Consider the following 17,814-nt stretch of genomic DNA (forward strand, 5'->3'; position numbering starts at 1 on the left):
ATGTAAGTACATACTGTATCTTCTGGAAGCTCATTCAGGAACATCCAAATAGCATACTTGGCTCATCAGCCTTTACCTGGATCTGCTAAAGTGGGTTCCTGTGAGGCATTGAACTTTAACGATACCTGATAAGGCTTTGAAACCCAAAGTCCAACTGCATCTGTTAAGGCGTCTGCTCACCATGTATTAAATTGATAGCAGTGATATTTACTATGCAAAATCTCATTTAGTTTTTATTTTTAGATTTATCCTCATTTACTCTTTTACTGTGGTATTTAATTGTGATGATAACTGAAAAAGCTGTGGAACGCAATGTCCAAATGTTTCTGTCAGATTATCTGCTCACTCCTATCAGACTGATAGTATTTGTGATATTCTGAGCCATCATTATGTTGCAAATTCTCATTTAGTTTTGTGACTCACACTCTCTGACTTTTTCTTTCTTCTGATATTTGCTTCAATCATTGCTGATGTTTACTTTTTGATATTATTGTTTTCATGGATTGCATTACATTTGAATACAGCAAATATCAGTAAGGTATACAGTACTGCTTCTTTTTCAACAAAGATTAGATACCTCGTCCTGTCCACTAAGTTCTCTTTTTTAATGCTTCCTTTTGAACCTGTTGTCACAGTGTTAATTTCTAATGGACTGTCGTATACAAGTACTTTTACTGCTCAGATTCTGACAGTGCTATGCTGATGATAATCTGTTATTGTCGCTCCATATCTGGTTTGCATTTTGACTTGTATAGGTCATTTCCATGGATTTATTGTGTGTTCTACTGATCTAGTATTGTATTTTGTTATCTTGCTGCTTGCAACTGTAGACTTATGTTCTTTGTTGAGCACCTCATAATGGTCTGATTTGTCAAAGGCACTATATAAATTATAGATTGATTAATAAGTAGTATACTACCATTATTAGCTCAAAGCACCACTTTTGTTCCTATATAGGGTACCATCCATGTAAAATGAATTTGTTCTCCTGGTGTTTACTCCTCAGACTCCAGTTTTCTCCTATAATTCTAACAAAATGCTCTTAAGTCAGCTGACAAATTAAAATAGCCCAGGATGAAGGAATGCAGCTGTGGCTGCTATTGTGCCCAAGGATGAACTGTTGACCCATCCAGGATTTTGAATGAGGGCACTAGGAATGGTTCTAGTACATCACAACATCCTAGAGTTGATAAACAGATTAACTGAAAGATTCAGTGTCGCTGTGGTTAATTTTTAAAGGTACTATATAAAACACATATTTAGGTATTTTGGCAAAATTACAATATAACCAAGTAAAGTGACTGATATAGAAGAACCTTTTGTTTTATTAAAGAACGCTATATATATATATATATACAACGTCCAGCTTGTTTGCTTTTAATTGGCAAAAAAGATATCTGCTTGCTCTATTCAAGACGAGAACTTAAAAAGGAAAGGATTGGTTATTTCTTCGAATAAGGCAGCGTTCATGTAGGAATCCTATTGGATTTCCCGCTGGGCACCAGGGTTCCCAGTCTCTATGGGGAATTTCGATTGGATTTCTTCATTGGACACCCTGTGGTTTCGGGAAGAGTCCGCGTCTCTTTAATGTGATAGGCTTGTGCAGACGGCTACCTCCGTCAATTAAAGAAACGGGGCAGGATGACAGAGGAAAGGCGGAGACAGGGCGGGGCTTGAAGTGGGCATCTGCAGCGAGCTTTACCTTTAAATAGCGAATCGAGCGGCGCTGCGGCATCATTCATCTCGTCCACCGACCAACCTGGGTGCGCACCTCTCCGTGCCGGGAGCACCGCAGAGCCGCAGCCGGCGCCCCGAGCAGCTGCCGAATCGTAAGAGGGGACGATCAGCATAAGGAGAGGTGTTCCAAATTTTCTCAAATTTAACATTAGACCTGCCAAATTATATTCATAGAAAGAATTCTTCCACATCAAAACCTCCCGTCATTTTCAGCACCTGTAATTTTAAACACAGTTTTTCCACGGTCGAACGTCTCCATATCCATATAAAGCAAAATGTCAGGCGTCAAAGAGAAGAAATCTTGCAGCCAGATTATGGACGAATGGAAAGCATTTATGTGGAATCCTACCACCCATGAATTCATGGGCAGGACGGCAACTAGCTGGGGTTAGTATGCATTTACATTAAATCTATATGTAACGATAGGTTTACAGGTTAAGACTGATACTTGTTCTATTGTGTTAATAAATAATGTTATTCATACAGAGAGATGAACTTCGTAATAAAAAAATATGGAATTTGATATACTATTTCAATCATTCGAAAGAGGAAGAAATAATCCATCCAGATTGTATTTTTTAACTTAATTTGTGTACGCGATACGTAAGTGATAATCAAACAGTGACTTGTGCCTGAAAGTAAAATATTGATGATGGGTGTTATACTGCCATTAATTCTGTATGGCATTTTCTGAGCTTTAATCGATTAGAATGGCTGCACCATTTTTAATGCTGATACCAGCGCAGCTTTTGCACTCCACTGCAAGAAATGGAGATGGTGGTGGTTTGAAGGGGGTGTGTGTATTGTGTAGGTGTAAGTGTGTGCGTGTGTGTGTGCGTGCGTGCATTTGCGTCAAACAAAGAGTTCATAACTACACAATGAAAAAACGAGGAACTCACAAATAACGCGGTGGGTGAACAGTTAGTCCCATCTGATTGAAACATCTTCTCGGGATGACATTGGTTTTTAATCCGCTGAGTGGACTGAAGAAGCCTGGATTCTCACGTGTTGCCTTCATCTTCCTAATCGGCTCTCAGTTCACCAATGATTTGGCGGATACCTCAGCAGTCAAAGGGGGATTATACCTCCATTGCCGGTATCGCCATCCCGCATCTCGGGTCACTTTTTAGCCTCGGTGAAATAAACCTTTCGTTTCGCTGTAATAAATGGGTTAACATATTTAAGGCGCTGTGAGAACGAAAATTATGGAGAAATCTGATAGATGGAAATGTTTGTAATTTCTATCATATTTTATATAACTGCCCTCCTCGATGGAAAAAAACAGGAGCAATAACATTTAATCTACATGGAGCTCGGCTTCAGCAGTCAGGGTAATTTGCATATTTATAATTGCCGCACACTTCCTTTTGTGAAGTCTCCTCAGGCTGAGCTTAATATACTGTACCTCAGTGATTCCCATGTTCATCGATCTTCAGTATGAAGTTACAAGAATCGTGCAGTCGAATTTAAATACAGTTCTGGTATAGACGCGACTTCTGTTATCTGTAAGATTACAGAGCACTCGCTTCCATTCGGTTTCCACAGTCACGTTTTCCAATGAAATGCAAAATGAGATGTACTATGAGGAGCATCAAATAGCCCTATGGTAATCGAACTTTTTGACCAATCTCCAGGTGTTCGTCCACGCTACTCATTATGAATCAACCGGCTTTACCTTCCAAGGTTAAATCTTTCATACAGCATCCAGCTATTTATACAGATGCGCACGATTTAATGTTCCATCTATTTGAAACCTTAAAATATCAGTTCATCCCCATTAAGAAGGCTTTATTATTTTGTTCTTCTTTGCTTCTTAAGCGTTTAGTAACATGGACGTTAAGTACCAGTGATTCGGTTCCGCACTGAAGATGTGTGGGGGGTGTGGAGTGGGGGTTGCTGGCGGTTTATGTGACGAAAACTCTAAGCTAAATAGCCTTCCCAGCCGGCGCATTACATAATCGTGACGTGCAATAAGTTATTTAGAAGGTTTATGCCTTTTTGGCAGGGCTCCGAAATCCATCAGCCCCCCTAACGACCCCGACCCCCAGCCAATCTGCAGATGCGCAACTCTGGGGTAACTGGACAGGTGTGCTAAACTGCCACAGACCTATAGTGTCACTTTTACAATTGTCACCTGTTTCGAGAACTGCTTTATATATATATATATATATATATATATATATATATATATATATATATATATATATATATATATATATATATATATATATATATATATATATATATATACAGGGTGGTCCAGATCTAATTATGCAGATCCAGATCATCTGGATGACTTTGATTTATGCGGGGACGATTCCAGTTTGACGATTCTTCATGTCGTCAGTTCAAATACTTATCGATGGTCCGGGATTTTTCGGGTGATTTTCAATGTAATAAACTTAATAAGTTATAACGTAATGAAAATTGCACAATTAGAACTCCCGCCTTATAGATTTATATAGGCTGTATGTGTGTATCACGTTTATACCGCTACATATAAATGTCCCCTTTTCACTTTTTATTTCTATTTTATAGATCTCCTGAATGTACATAAGTCCTCACCACCATGTTTTCCTTTTAATTTATATTATTTATTAATGCATTTCTCACCAGGCAATGCGGATCGCACTGAGAGGAGAGGGGGTTGGGTGGAGTGGGGGCTGGGCTCTGTCGTTGCGATGCACCAAAACGGTGCCAATTACAGCATTTGAACATAGCTTTCTTATAAATGTGAACGCTTGGATAGATGTAATGTTAATTAATACTACAAATAATAAGAATCTGAAAGCTCCATTTAGGATCGATTTAGTTCAATTTTAACGGAGCTGAGTAAATATTCTCGCCTCACCAAGATATTGGACTGCCACAGATAAGATAACGGGAAGATCTAGCTATTTTCAGTAGCGTTAACCTTTTTATATTCCGTACGATTTTAAATGGCCAGGAGCTGAATAGACAGAATTATGTAATGTACCTCTTTCCCGATATACAACAAAACAGAAATGGTTTGCGCCCGGGCTGCGGCATACAGTGCGGCTTCTTAAGAAGGCAAAAATGATACAACAACTGGTGTGAAAAAGTGACAAAAACCTTTTGCAATGCGAATACACGTAGAACAAGCAAATCTAAATGTACATGAGTCTGAAAGTGTTCACTATGCCATATGGGCCCCAGGAGACCGGACTAGAGCGAATTCCAACAGTCCGGAAATGTGGCACGAAACACTGTAGATATGTCTTTACCCGACCACCTCGACCAGGGTTTCTGACTGGGACAACTTTTTTGGATTGCATTTGCTTTTAGTGTAGTCCGCTAAAAACATACACTACATGAAGCAAATGTTATAAAAAGAAATCGCAGCAATCATTGATGAACATTGCAGGAATACAATATAAATGAATACAATTCACCAAAGAAAATTCGATGGAAAAAAGATAATATATCTAATAACTTTGGAGCTATGAAGTTTGTGAAGCTAAACCACATGATCCATGAATGTTGTGATTGGCTAACGGCGTTTCTCTTTATAATTGAACACGAACATTACGCTGGTGATCGCATTTATAGCTCAGCTAATGATGTAACAGACTACACTGGCCCACTGTCTATTTATTTATTTATTTGTTTGCGTCCTTTGCCCTCGATTCTTTTGTGTAATTTTATTTTCAAAACGAAAGAGTTCTATTGATGCTTTCAAAGACATTCTTTTTTCAACTAGGTTGCACTCTTTAGTAGATGCCACAGTCGAAACTACATGTAAAATAATAGTATGTAGATAGCCTAATGTGGAGGTTAGGTTTTTGGATCACATTGTTTGGAATCCCGATCTTTGTCTGGCCAAAGAGGAGTCACAACTTTGCAAACTTTGCTTTTCTCTATGAGATGAGTGTCATGTCAAATGGCTATCTGATTAGATAGATAGATTGCAAAACTGCCTGTGTTAAATTGAGTTTAATTGTTTATTTTATTTCTTTGACCGTTGGTTGGATCCATTTTAACCCACAACTCAGGGTTTGAAGTTTAAAGCCTAAACCTCTATGCTACATGTCTCTCCTGTTATTGTGGTAAAGTACCCCTTGAAAAAGTGCGTATTTAAAATCTCTCTCCTCCCTCTCTCTATATATATTCTTCAGATGTAAATTTAACACTGGCTATTTTTCAGTATAGGTAGACAGACAAGAAATGACTGATAAACGTGATATAAACTGACTTCATAACATGTTGGTCTAGTGAACAGAATGAAAATTACCACATGGCCTTTCTTTGACACCGGATGCCACTGTACATCATTTCTTATGCTATTAGATGGTGTCATGTTGCCTTATAGTTTGAAATAGGAATCCACTCTGACCTATTTCAGGAGGTTCTTCATGATGTACCTGTTACTATTGCCATTTGACATTGTGTTATCATCATTTAAGTCCCAATGTGCATGTTACATTACTATATACTGAACTTAATTTGGGCTCTGGAGTTTTAATTGTTTTGAAATATTTGTAAGTTATTATTGTATTATGTTACTGATATGTGTTCATGTAGGTAATTATTCTTTAGACTAGACTGCTTATTTTGTGCATACTGTACTTATATACATTCTACTAAAAAAATCCTTTCTACTAGTAATAGTACATGCAGGTTGGTCTTCTAAAAGTAGAAAATATTCTAAAGGAAAAGTGTTGAATTTATTTCCTAATTGGCCCTGGTAGTATACTGTAAGGCTTTGCACAACATGTCAATATGTTCTATTCCAACTGAATGAGCAGAGCAGCATGCACATATCTGGGTGGGAGTAATAAACTCTATTTTTTATTAAATGATAGAGTAAAGTGAACAGATTTGTGTAATTTAAACTGCACAGAGGTGTGCCCTAACAATATAAGGTTAGAACTGAAAACTTAAAGCAGATGCAAATAATGTAAAGGAGTAGTATCTAAAGGAGTAGCAGGATGAGACATCTTTACACCTCAAGGCTTCCATATATTATTGCAATGAAAATTTGTATTACAAAAACACCAATGCTTCTGCTTTACCATCTTTGGGATTTGCCTTTTTGAAGTGCCCACTAAACTACCAGGTAGGGCATTCTAACCAGTGTAAGCAACAGACTGGGATTGCAGAGGTGCACAAAGTGGCAAAACATGAGAAGTAGCAAAGTGACACAGGTGCACTGTACTTAGCAAGTTGGTGTTCTACCAGCATTATATGAATAAAATGTATTAGTATTACCTTTTATGCCATAATTTCATAGCACTGTAGCAGTGTAACTGAGATATCTTTCAAAAGTGCATCCAAATGCTTTTCATGCTGTTAGTGGCCCTGCATGTATCCATTCCAGCTGTGTAGAGAAAAATTAAAACTGTCTTTCCATGTATAGATACGATTCAGTTCCTTATAAGTTCTTGAACACATGATATAAAGTAAAGACTGATTTCTTTGTAAATTCCTTTGAGTAATGCTCAGTAAACAACAGAAGCTGATTCGGAGCAATGCATTTTGGGCGCAAGAGTTTTCAGTGGAACTATGCTGTTTGCAAATGTGCTCTAGAAACACCAGCATCCGTCTTTGTTCAAGTCCATTTAATCAAGTCCATTTCACAAGGGGGCTGGAAGAACTGGACACAAGTCCTATACAGGTCACCAGGCCATCAAAGGACAATAGCCAATCAGGGGTGCTATTAATATGTAAAGTAGTCTAAATGGTAAACAGCACCATAAAGTGCCACCCACGAATGGTGCAACAGAATGACTGAATGTTGGTTATGTGGGTGCATCAGACACATGGGGAGACAGACCTGCACTCTTATAAGTGGAGGTGAAAGTTGCAGCTGTCAGTCAGTTGGCTCTACTAGTATGGTGCCCACTCTTCATTTTTGTATTCTTACATAAGCACAATGTAACTTTTTTGTGCAGAAAATGACTTTATAAAGCAGTGCTGCACAGGATAATTCCAGAACAGAGCCACTGTTTCCTACTTAGTAACAGTGTCATAATGGATGTAGTGCCTGGTTACCTCAGTTTGATTAGCTTGTTTTAACCTGGGGATGAACATCGACAATCCATTGTTTTTAGTCACAAAGCTATACAGAAGAAGACATAGCATTAATGGTGTTGGCCTCTGTGGTGCCCATTGTTCTCAAGGTATAGATTGCTAGGCTCATAAGAAGAAAAAAAAAAAAACAACTAACAATAGGTTAACAAAATCAACAAAAAAGGTAAATGAGTATATAAAAAAAATTCCTGGCGTGTAGAAGCTATCATTTTCCAGTAAAGGAAATTCGAGTTTGTTGAGAATTCTTGAAATTGCTCGTCTAGAGTTTCATCCTTTGTGTTGATGAACTTGATCATCTGTCTTTTACAAAACCACCCCGAGTTGGTTGAATCTGGATTTGCGGCTTTTAAAAATGGTGTCGCACCAGGTCAGTGCAGCTGAAACTAGCTCCTTCCAGCAGGTTGTTCCTGTTCTTATAGCCTGCTGGCCACATCTCCTCCCACCTCCACCTCAGGCTATGGATTCTGATCTGGTCTTTTGTGGTGACTAGAAATGCAAACTTCAGTGTCTACTGGCTTTTCTCCCCATATCTGCAGATTGCTGCCAAAGTAAAGAGTAATTCAAAAGCCATCCATCAATGTGACATGAGGCCACTGATGCAAGAAGGTGGAGCTGACATTCAGTGCTTGGGAGGGAGGGAAATGAATACCATTATGAAGGTCCAATGATATACCTGAAAAGAATAGAACAGGAGCAGACCAGAGGGTGACTAAGTCTCCAAAAAAGATTTTGCATACAACTTTGCTCTCTCTGATTGACGTTGACAATGCAAATTCGTGTTGAACCTGAAAAGTAAACACATTGCCATCTAGAGGAGAAAAGCCAGCGGTGACCTGAAAAGTAATATGATGATATGTTGAAGTGCAGAAGAGCAAGTGTATCTGAACAAAATGGAACTGTTAAGCTTTTGTAGTCAACTAATGAGGCAGATGTGTTCATACTCGGCAGAGGAGCATAGATTAGCATTTACATAACTGATACCTGCAAGGGCTTGTTGTGATACACCACTTATTGAATCTACACTGGGCAAAAATACTGTAGCATATAGTAATTCTATATTGTACAATAGTTAAACACATCAAGTATGCCAACCTAAATGTCCTGCAATATCACTATAGGACACTGGACTTTGACAACACTGGCCTGCAATGAGTTCCATAGCAAGTTCATCTCTGGCTCAGTTGCCATATGTCCCATTTCTCTACAATAATAGTGCTTTTTTCAGGGGGTAGGAATTGTCAGATTTCTGCAGCCCTAAAATGGTCAGGGATCCCCAGATGGGAGTCAGAGGATAAGACAGGGTGACTGAAGAAAGCCTCAGTACACCAGATTTCCCACAGGCTCCAATTCCGTGCAGTGTGTGTCCTGCGACTTAAGTAAACCTGTTCTACCACCCATGTTCTAATAGGAACATTGTGCCTGTGGGCTGTGTTCCTGGGCATTTGTTAGTTTTTAACAATAGTAAGTGGCACAAATGATGTTCTCATACTTAACATGCGGCAGCTTTCCTTTAGTTTGCTTGTTAAATAATACAATTTCTGCATAAAATAATTTGAAAGGAAAAATGTCAAAAATTATACCTCAGACATTAATATATAAGTAGCAAGAAGATTGCCTGACCCAGCAGCTAAGGAAAAGGAATGTAAGCCATAAGATTGCTGGTTTAATTATTACTACAGCAGAGTTAGGTTCTAAAAAGTCACCTAGCTAGTCAGACTGTACAACATATATAGACATTTGTAAAGCCCCTAGTAGAAAGCCGAATTAAAACTAGGGTATTCGTTAATTCCATTTATGGGTGTCTATTCACTTTTATGGTTATACAGTATATACATATATATACGCACTGTATATACCTGTACAGTTTTGAACTGAACAGGCAAGACGGTGATGAATTGATTAGCTCTACTGACTCTCAACTCCTTGAACATGGGGTTGGATCCATGACCTGCTTTACTAGTCTTGCTGGTTCTGGTTCTCCAAAATTCTGTTTCAGATTATGCAAGAATAGAGAAACAATACTCTTACAAACACACAAAATGATGCGCAGCAAACAGCCACAATGCTTGGTGGATTCAAATCAGGAACTGGAATTATATATTAGACTTCCCAATATTTATCTGTTAATGGCATGTCACATTTCACATACAAACACAGGATTTCTCAAGAAATGACTACAGGTGATGTTTTCTTGTTGGATTACCTGAAAGATAAAATGTGTGGAAGGAAGCCTTCCACATCTGGAGAACTAAGGCAAGCAATAAATGAAATGTTCAATTTGACAACGTCAAAGGAGAAGACGACAGCAGGGAATGTTCATGTAATTGTCAAAACACCTTCTGGGTTTTAATATAACTCGCTGTACTGCTCATCTAAGATGGGTTGAAGTCTTAAGTTATCAACATAGAGCTCAGTATTAATGTTTGCAGCGCACCATGCAATATGTATGTCTCAGTTATACGCGCTTTGGTGTGGGATTTGTAAAACCAGTGGTAATATTTGCGATGTGCCATCTGTTGGAATGACAAATGAAATGTGTTTTATTGCTCCAAATCACTATCTGTTGGAATGACAGAGACCTAATAACAGGATGGACATAAAAACAGACACACAAACACCTATCCATTTATTAAGGTGGATAAAGTATATCACAGCTATAATATGTCATATTATTTGTCATAAAAGAACTCTGTTTGCACTCTGCTTATCCTAATGGTGGTCATAGTGACATCTTACAGAATCTGACCTATTGGGACCATATACTCCCATGCTGCTTACTCCAGCTTCTCCTAAGCACCTTTCAGATGGTCCCAGGCCAGTTGAGAGATATAATCTTTACATCATGGCCTTAATCTGCCCTTGGATTTTCTCTCAGTGGACATGGCTTGCAAAACTCACTTTGGGGAGGCATTCTCACCCCCTAACCATCTAAACTGGCCTAGTAACCCCACACCCCACATTTCAGCTTCTTATACTCATGCTTGTGATCTGAAGGTGAGGATGGCAAGACAAAGTGGCACTCTAAAGCCTTGTATGAAGATTTAGGTCCCTCTTCACCACCAGGCTCCAATGATTCAGTGGTCAATCTCGTGAACATCTCCCCCACAAGGATCCTTGTCTGTATGGAGTCTGCTTGTTCTTCTCTTATCTGTATTGATTTTCATCTGGATGCTTTGTTTGTTTCACTCACATCACCTAGAGACATTCATGTTCTTGTGGTTGACATTTCTTAGTTGGCACATTGTGGGTGTATACTGTATGTGATCAGGCCCATGAAGTATTGTTTCCTGCTCATGATCAATGCTGCTGGCATAGGCTTTGGCCATCCTTAACTCTGAAATTAAATTAACCAGGTTTGAGAATACATTTTTACTGTGCCCTCCATAATGTTTGTGTCAATGACACATTTTTCCTTTGCTCAAAAGTGTTGTAATTTCTACATTATGTGTCTGAAAAGTATGCAAATACCCTTAAATGAAAGTCTGCAATGTGCACTTTAATCTGAATTATTTGATTTTTAATTCTATATTGTGGAGTTGACGGGTAAAGCAAGGAGAAATGTATCTTTGTCCAGAGCGTTATGGAGGGCACCGTATATATGAATGTAAGTATATTTGCATATTCTATAATCAGAAGGATGCCTCCTGGGGCAGATCTTCATGATCATGGACTCTGGTCTTAGATTACAATAAAGAAGACGGGATGGTTAATTTAAAAGGAGCAAATTTGTTTTCATAGGTGACTGTCATCTGTGCCTATTTGGTTTTAAGCAGCAGTGACTTTAATCCTGTAAGACTGTTTGTTGACACTCCGCTCTTACCCTTGGGATTTGCTACTGGTGTGTAAGGTTATCTGGGCACAATGCCCTGTGGTGTCTCATTGCTTTTCTAAATGAACATCCATCATATACAGTATCAAGTTGAGGATTAGTAATGTACGTGACTTTTTTCTGTTGTTATATACAAACTTTGTTTTGATTTTGCAGACCTAATGAGACTGCAGTATTTCTTTAGATGGAATTTATAAACCTGCCTCACTCATTTGGGGCAACAGCAGGCTTAGCTTCTTAGGATTTAAAAAAAAAATACATTTTTCTTTCTTTTTACTTTTTTTTTCTGAAGCTTAAATTGGCTGCAGGGGTCTTTGCTTTTTAAGCTTTTACACTTGCCAAGTGAATATGATTAAGAGCGCAGCGGGGCAGAGAATATAAGGCTGTTCAACTTCTCCATTAAAAGGAGCCTGTAGAGAACCTCAACTTTTGTCTTAAGGGGACTGTGATACCTTTTGAAAGAACATAAGAGCAGCTTTAGGAGAGTTGGAGTCTATCCTGGCATTATCCTGGACAATACAGGGGCCAACCCTGGGCATGTTGTTTATTGCCACCCAGTCAAACTCATTTGTGTGCAGGATCACCAGTTAATGTGTTTAGGGTATGAGAGGATAGAGGAATACCCAGAGACACTCTGCAAAAACCAGTGGTGACCCAGCCAGTAGTCATAGCCCTAGGAGCTTTAATACAATATGGCTAACTGATCGGTCGCCATGCCATTCACTGTCAGAATCCATCAGGCTTAAATCTTATATAATCTCCTTGCACCTGCATTTTTATTACCTTGACAAAAAAAGAAGAAATAACACTTTTTTTTTTTTGCAAATGATCAAGACCTGCTCACAGTACTTTTTACTTTTTGTGATGTTACATCAGAGGATGTGTTGGCCTCATTTGATGGCCCCACAGTGCGAGATATCTTTACTCCTGAGATAAGGCACGTTCCCTTAGCTTTGTCATCCATCAAAAAGTGTGCGTCTCTCCCCACCCCCACATCCACTACTGCTCCCGGGAATCTGTCGGCTGTATTTTGTTATTCTTAAAGCTCTGCAGCTAAATGGGATCATAATAGTGATTGAAACTATAAAATAAAAGACTAATGGTCTACTAGATCAACTTCAGTTAAAATGTTATCTATCATCAATCAAACTTTTAACTACACTAAAGGGTGAGCCCTATTGATGAAAAGACACAATTCAAAGGATTATGGCTTAAAATATAATATACGGTATATTTCACTTGTCAGTAATGTAACCACCTTTTCTAAATAATTATACATTACTTACTTAATCCAGTTCAGCATCACAGGAGGCTGCAGCTTATCTTAGTGGCATCAGAAGAAAGTCAGGAAGCGACTCTTGATGTGGTAGCAGCAAAGCACAGTGTCACACATCCAACTGTTAATCTTACCCACATGTCTTCTGGATGTGGATGGAAAACTGGAGTACCTGATGGAAAATAACAAGTCAAGTGCAGACTACTAGATGTATGCAGTAGCAACAACGACCACTGGGCTACTCCTCTGATTTCCTATTCTTCTTCTTATTATTATTTAATTAATTTCAGAAAACATGGAATATATTTCAGTTAGTAAGCAAAAGTGAATATAATCTTAAAGCAGAGCACTCGAAGCTGGCTGCTCCAGTTGATTCCTGTTGATGCTTTGATTAAACGGCATCATAATGCATGTGCCCTTAACTGCCTCACAGTGAGTCAACTGCACCTTCAATTTCGTTGTTCCTTTGTAAAAGTGTAAAAGTGACAATGACAATAAAGATTCATCTATCACCTATCATCTTAAATTATGCTTGAATGACTTAGTACAGCTGAAGCTTCCAGCATAGAGCATAAGGGAAGAAAGTCTAAGCTGTCTTGAGATGCTGCAGGATGGTGTGTGTGTGTGTGTGTGTGTGTGTTTAAGAGCTGTCTGGGAGCACTTGGGGTTGGTCAGAAGAGTCTCAGTTCCCATCTTGGAAGCAAGAAATGGAAAATTGTGTACATTTAGAGTTAGCCTGGAGAGAGAAGGAAAAGATGATGGGAAGCTTCAAGCAGAAAGGACGCTTCCTGGAGGGACACATGTAGAAATCAGAGATAAGAATGGTGCGGAGCCATCATTCAGGAGCCAGTGGAGAAAGCCAACTAGAGGAGTATTGTGAGTGGAGTGAGATATCGATTATGGGTAGAGGTTTTCAGTATGAGTTAGCAGTAGTACAGTGGTCTTCTATTGTGTCCAAGGTTTGAACTCATCTAAGAGTTTAACTACATGCTTTAGGCTTGGACTACCATTACTGTGGAAATAAAGCAACGGCAGTTCTGGACAACACCTTGAATGGCTGATTGGGGGAAAGTGATACACTTTGTCAAGTATTTCAGAAAATTTAGGCTTGTCCACTTTAAAGTGATTGTTCTAAATGTGTGGAGTTTTAACCTATGAATGAGCTGGAATGAAAACCCTCATCTTGTCACCCTCTCCAACAGAAGCTACTCGTATGCTTCAGAGATGGCTTGATGCTAACTGCTAGCTGAACGGTAGGGTGAGTATACATAATTGAAGCTATGGAGCTTAACACAAGGTGGAGCTCATTTTTCCTAATGGTGTAAGAAGAAACTGTTCCGAAATTTTATACAGCAGTGAGTTAAAATTCTTAACTAGAGGAGCAAAAAAACAATCACACTCCAAGAAACAATGTTGTGCTTGCTTCCTTGCCTGTACTGTTTTTTTCCTTCATGATTTGGATTCTTCCTACAACCCTGAAGTTTAAAAAAATGAAAAGATGGACTATGAAATTTTCAGTGGTTATTACTGGTAGTTCTATAATGGGCTAGGCAACCTAACTAGAGCTGGTTTCTGCTGTGCACCCAGGTGTTGCTGGGATAGGCACCCTGGATTAGATTAAGCTGGTTTGAAAACATTATTTTACATTTTGGTACATTAGTTGTAGTTTCATTTCTCTTTCCACTTCCTACTACAAAACCTTTACTAAAAATGGCCTGGGCACTTTCCCGTCTTATTCGTTATATGGACCCTGTATTTTATATTGGCTCTAACTTGTCTTTTTTTATCTTGTACTTGTGGTATGGAGCATCAAATCAAGGTAGTAGTAACTGGCATTGGTGTTTATCATTGTTTACTTAAAACAGCTACTACATAAGGGACATTAATGGTACTACTTCCTGCAGACACACTGCTTAATGTAGTTGCTGCTAATAGTGGTCATCTTTCTACATTTTTGCTCATAATACTGAGTCTGTTTTTAAATGGATTCTTTTTGCTAGTGGTGTTCCTCTTCTCTGCTTCTTACTCTATTACTATAGTTTTTTTACATACATGGTTATCTTTCTATACTCTTACTCATTACACTGAGCAGTTCTCCATAGCAGTGGTGGTTCACCAATCTTCTGCCATCTCTTTTGTTATCCAAGCCTGTCCTTATGCTGGCATTCATTTTTCTCCTTACTCTCCTCCTTTCAACAAGCTACTTTAGCAGGTGATAATGTCCATCGTTCAACTTGTTCCACTTAACATATGAAGCGTCATTGATTATTTCCTGGTAGTGATATATTGCTCAGTTGATGTAGAGGTTCATGTCACAATGCCTGTTTCTGATGTACCACTTTGTCTTAGCCAACAGAGCTTCTACTTGCTATGACTGCTACTGCCTCATGTTCCTGACTTTTATATTCATAGAACTGTTTAGTTTTAAATTGAATGTAACTGTTTGTGGCTCATTCTTAGTTTTCTGTAAAATAAACCCAAATAAAATAATAAAAATGGTTAACGTCAGAGGTGGGAAATCTTGTTTAATATTGCTGTTTAAAAGGTGCCCTCAGATCACAAAGGCACGGTGTAAAATGAGAAGGTCTTCATTTGAGTGCTTTGAGTAGTGAGAAAAGCGCTATAGAAATGCAAAGAGTTATTATTATTATTATTTCTACTCGCCAAACAATCACGTTTCTAGATCCTGGTGGCACCCTTTTTTAAAGGAGAGTGAATTGGCAGAGGACAGAGAGGTAGGTAGAGTTATATGGGGGTTCATAGATCTTCCTCTGGGTTGAAAACTTTGAAGCTGTGGAAAAAATCAAATATATACGTAAATCTCCCGGACATCTTTTTCGCTCTCTCTCGTGATTTCCTTTTGCTTAGTCCTGCTAAGTATCACCACACCCTTGAAACGTCTTACTCTCATATTAAAAACGTCTCATTTTAAATTGGTTCTTGCTAGTAGTGCTGTTTATCTTTACTGATGATATGCAGTCCTTCCTTTCAGTAGTCAATACTCGGAGTGATCCCTATCTCAATGTCTTTCATTTTACACTTGCTGTAGTTACAGAAAGTGTACTTACTATATTGTTAAGGATGTCTCTCTTATTGCTGAATGTGGTCCTTTCTACTTTTTACTGGTGGAGCTTCTACTTGCAGTGGTTGCAGTGCTCATCTTCCTGCCACTTACTCTAAAGCAGTTGATTGTCCACTTAAAACTATTTTGGTTGTTCCTACTGCTTTCTTTCAATCTCTTACTTATAATACAGCGCCTTTACCTTCAGTAGTTATGGCAGGTACTGGTGTTTGAAAAATGTTGTTGCAGGTCGTGGTGTTCATTTTTATACCTCTTGTACATATTAAGGTGTATCTGCTAGACACTGATTATCACACATTTCATATTTCCTATCTGTTTTTATCTGAAGCTGATGTCACATTACATAACTTCTAGTAGAAGGGGATGTCAGACTTGATGACCGAGTTGCTGATGTTTTCCACCTGAGGATGACAGTTTACCCATTTAGAATTTTGCTGGTAATAGCAAATTGGAAATATTCCAAAAATGACTTTCAGACAAGTTTAACATTTCCAAAATTTCACGAGCTTGCCCCATTTTGTGACTGCCAATAATGAACTGTCCATTCATGAGCTGGTGCCCATGTGAAGGCTTTACATGCACAGCGAGTTCAGCCTCAGTCTCTTCCCTTTCTTTGTCTTTCTTTCCCATTCTGTTATGGTATGTAAAACATGCAACATCATACAGATGAACCTCTCTTCTGTTTGTTAGGTCCTTATTTCTCGTAGCTGAATTATACACCTTGTACTTCCAGGTGTGCGCTCATTGGCCGTCAACACTCGCATACACAGGGTCCGCCCCATGACTCAAAAGGTTTGATGTTTGTTGAGACAAGTCACAGACTGGTTGGACTGAGTCACTGGGTATGTCAGTCTTCACATCTGGCCAGTATGGGACCACTGTCAAAGAATATATACAAGGGGGAGTCAAACTAAAGTTAGAAAATGGGGTTTATTAAAAAATGGAACAAATCTTAACAAAACTAATAATGTCATATCTCGATGTAGTCTGCACCCTTCTCAATGCACTTGCGCCACCTGCCTGGAAGTGCCTGGATTCCAGCAGAATAAAAGGTTTTGTCTTGCCCTCTCAACCACTCATGCACCCAAGTTACTGTTGAACACTACATGCCGAGGGGTACTACAGTCACTAGTGCAAGTTAATGTGACTTGCTGGAGACCAATGTGAAGCCTGCTACTCGATCCAAGTGGCAGGGACTGCTGTCTCAAGGAGTCCTTTTGCTGCAAGACAATGCCCACCCGCACGCACACTGCTAAGAACACCAAGGCTTGTCTGGAGAAACTGAAGTTTGAGGTATTGCCACATCCTTCTTATTCACCAGATTTGGCATCTTGTGATTTCCACCTTTTTGGGTCGCTAAAAAACATCTGGGTGGTCGTCATTTCAAGACAGATGATGACGTGAAGAAAGCGGTGCACAAGTGGTTGTGAGGACAAAACAAAACCTTTTATTCTGCTGGAATCCGGGCACTTCCAGGCAGGTGGCGCAAGTGCATTGAGAAAGGTGGAGATTACATTGAGAATTGACATTATCAGTTTTGTTAAGGGTCATTCCATTTTCTAATTTTAGCTTGACTCTCCCTCATCAATGAAGCAACAGAAAGTCACTGGAAAAGTTGTGTAAGGTGACTTGACCTGTACTGTAATAACCCCCCTCTGTGTTTAATTTGCACTTTTATCCAAAGCGACTTACCTTTAAGATACAATTGGTTACATTTTTTTATTTTTCTAATTGTAGCACAGGCATGTGAATTGACTTGCTCTGGGTCACGCAGTATCAGTAGTGGGATTTGAACCCACAACCTTGACCTCTATGGCACACTGCCTATGTCTTATTCCA

At 39.0% G+C, this 17,814-nt stretch overlaps 1 protein-coding gene across 1 annotated transcript in view; it reads left to right on the forward strand.

The window, feature by feature from the left end:
- Positions 1-1,722: 1,722 nt before the first annotated feature.
- LOC120525118 (sodium/potassium-transporting ATPase subunit beta-2-like) overlaps positions 1,723-17,814 on the forward strand; it is a 34,914-nt gene continuing 18,822 nt past the window's right edge. Inside the window, exon 1 of the mRNA XM_039747143.1 lies at positions 1,723-2,124. Within this exon, the coding sequence (XP_039603077.1) occupies positions 2,013-2,124 (112 nt within the window). The 5' untranslated portion in view covers positions 1,723-2,012. The remainder of the gene's footprint in view (positions 2,125-17,814) is intronic.

This window comes from Polypterus senegalus, chromosome 3 (assembly GCF_016835505.1).
Source record: "Polypterus senegalus isolate Bchr_013 chromosome 3, ASM1683550v1, whole genome shotgun sequence".
Classification (NCBI taxonomy): domain Eukaryota; kingdom Metazoa; phylum Chordata; class Cladistia; order Polypteriformes; family Polypteridae; genus Polypterus; species Polypterus senegalus.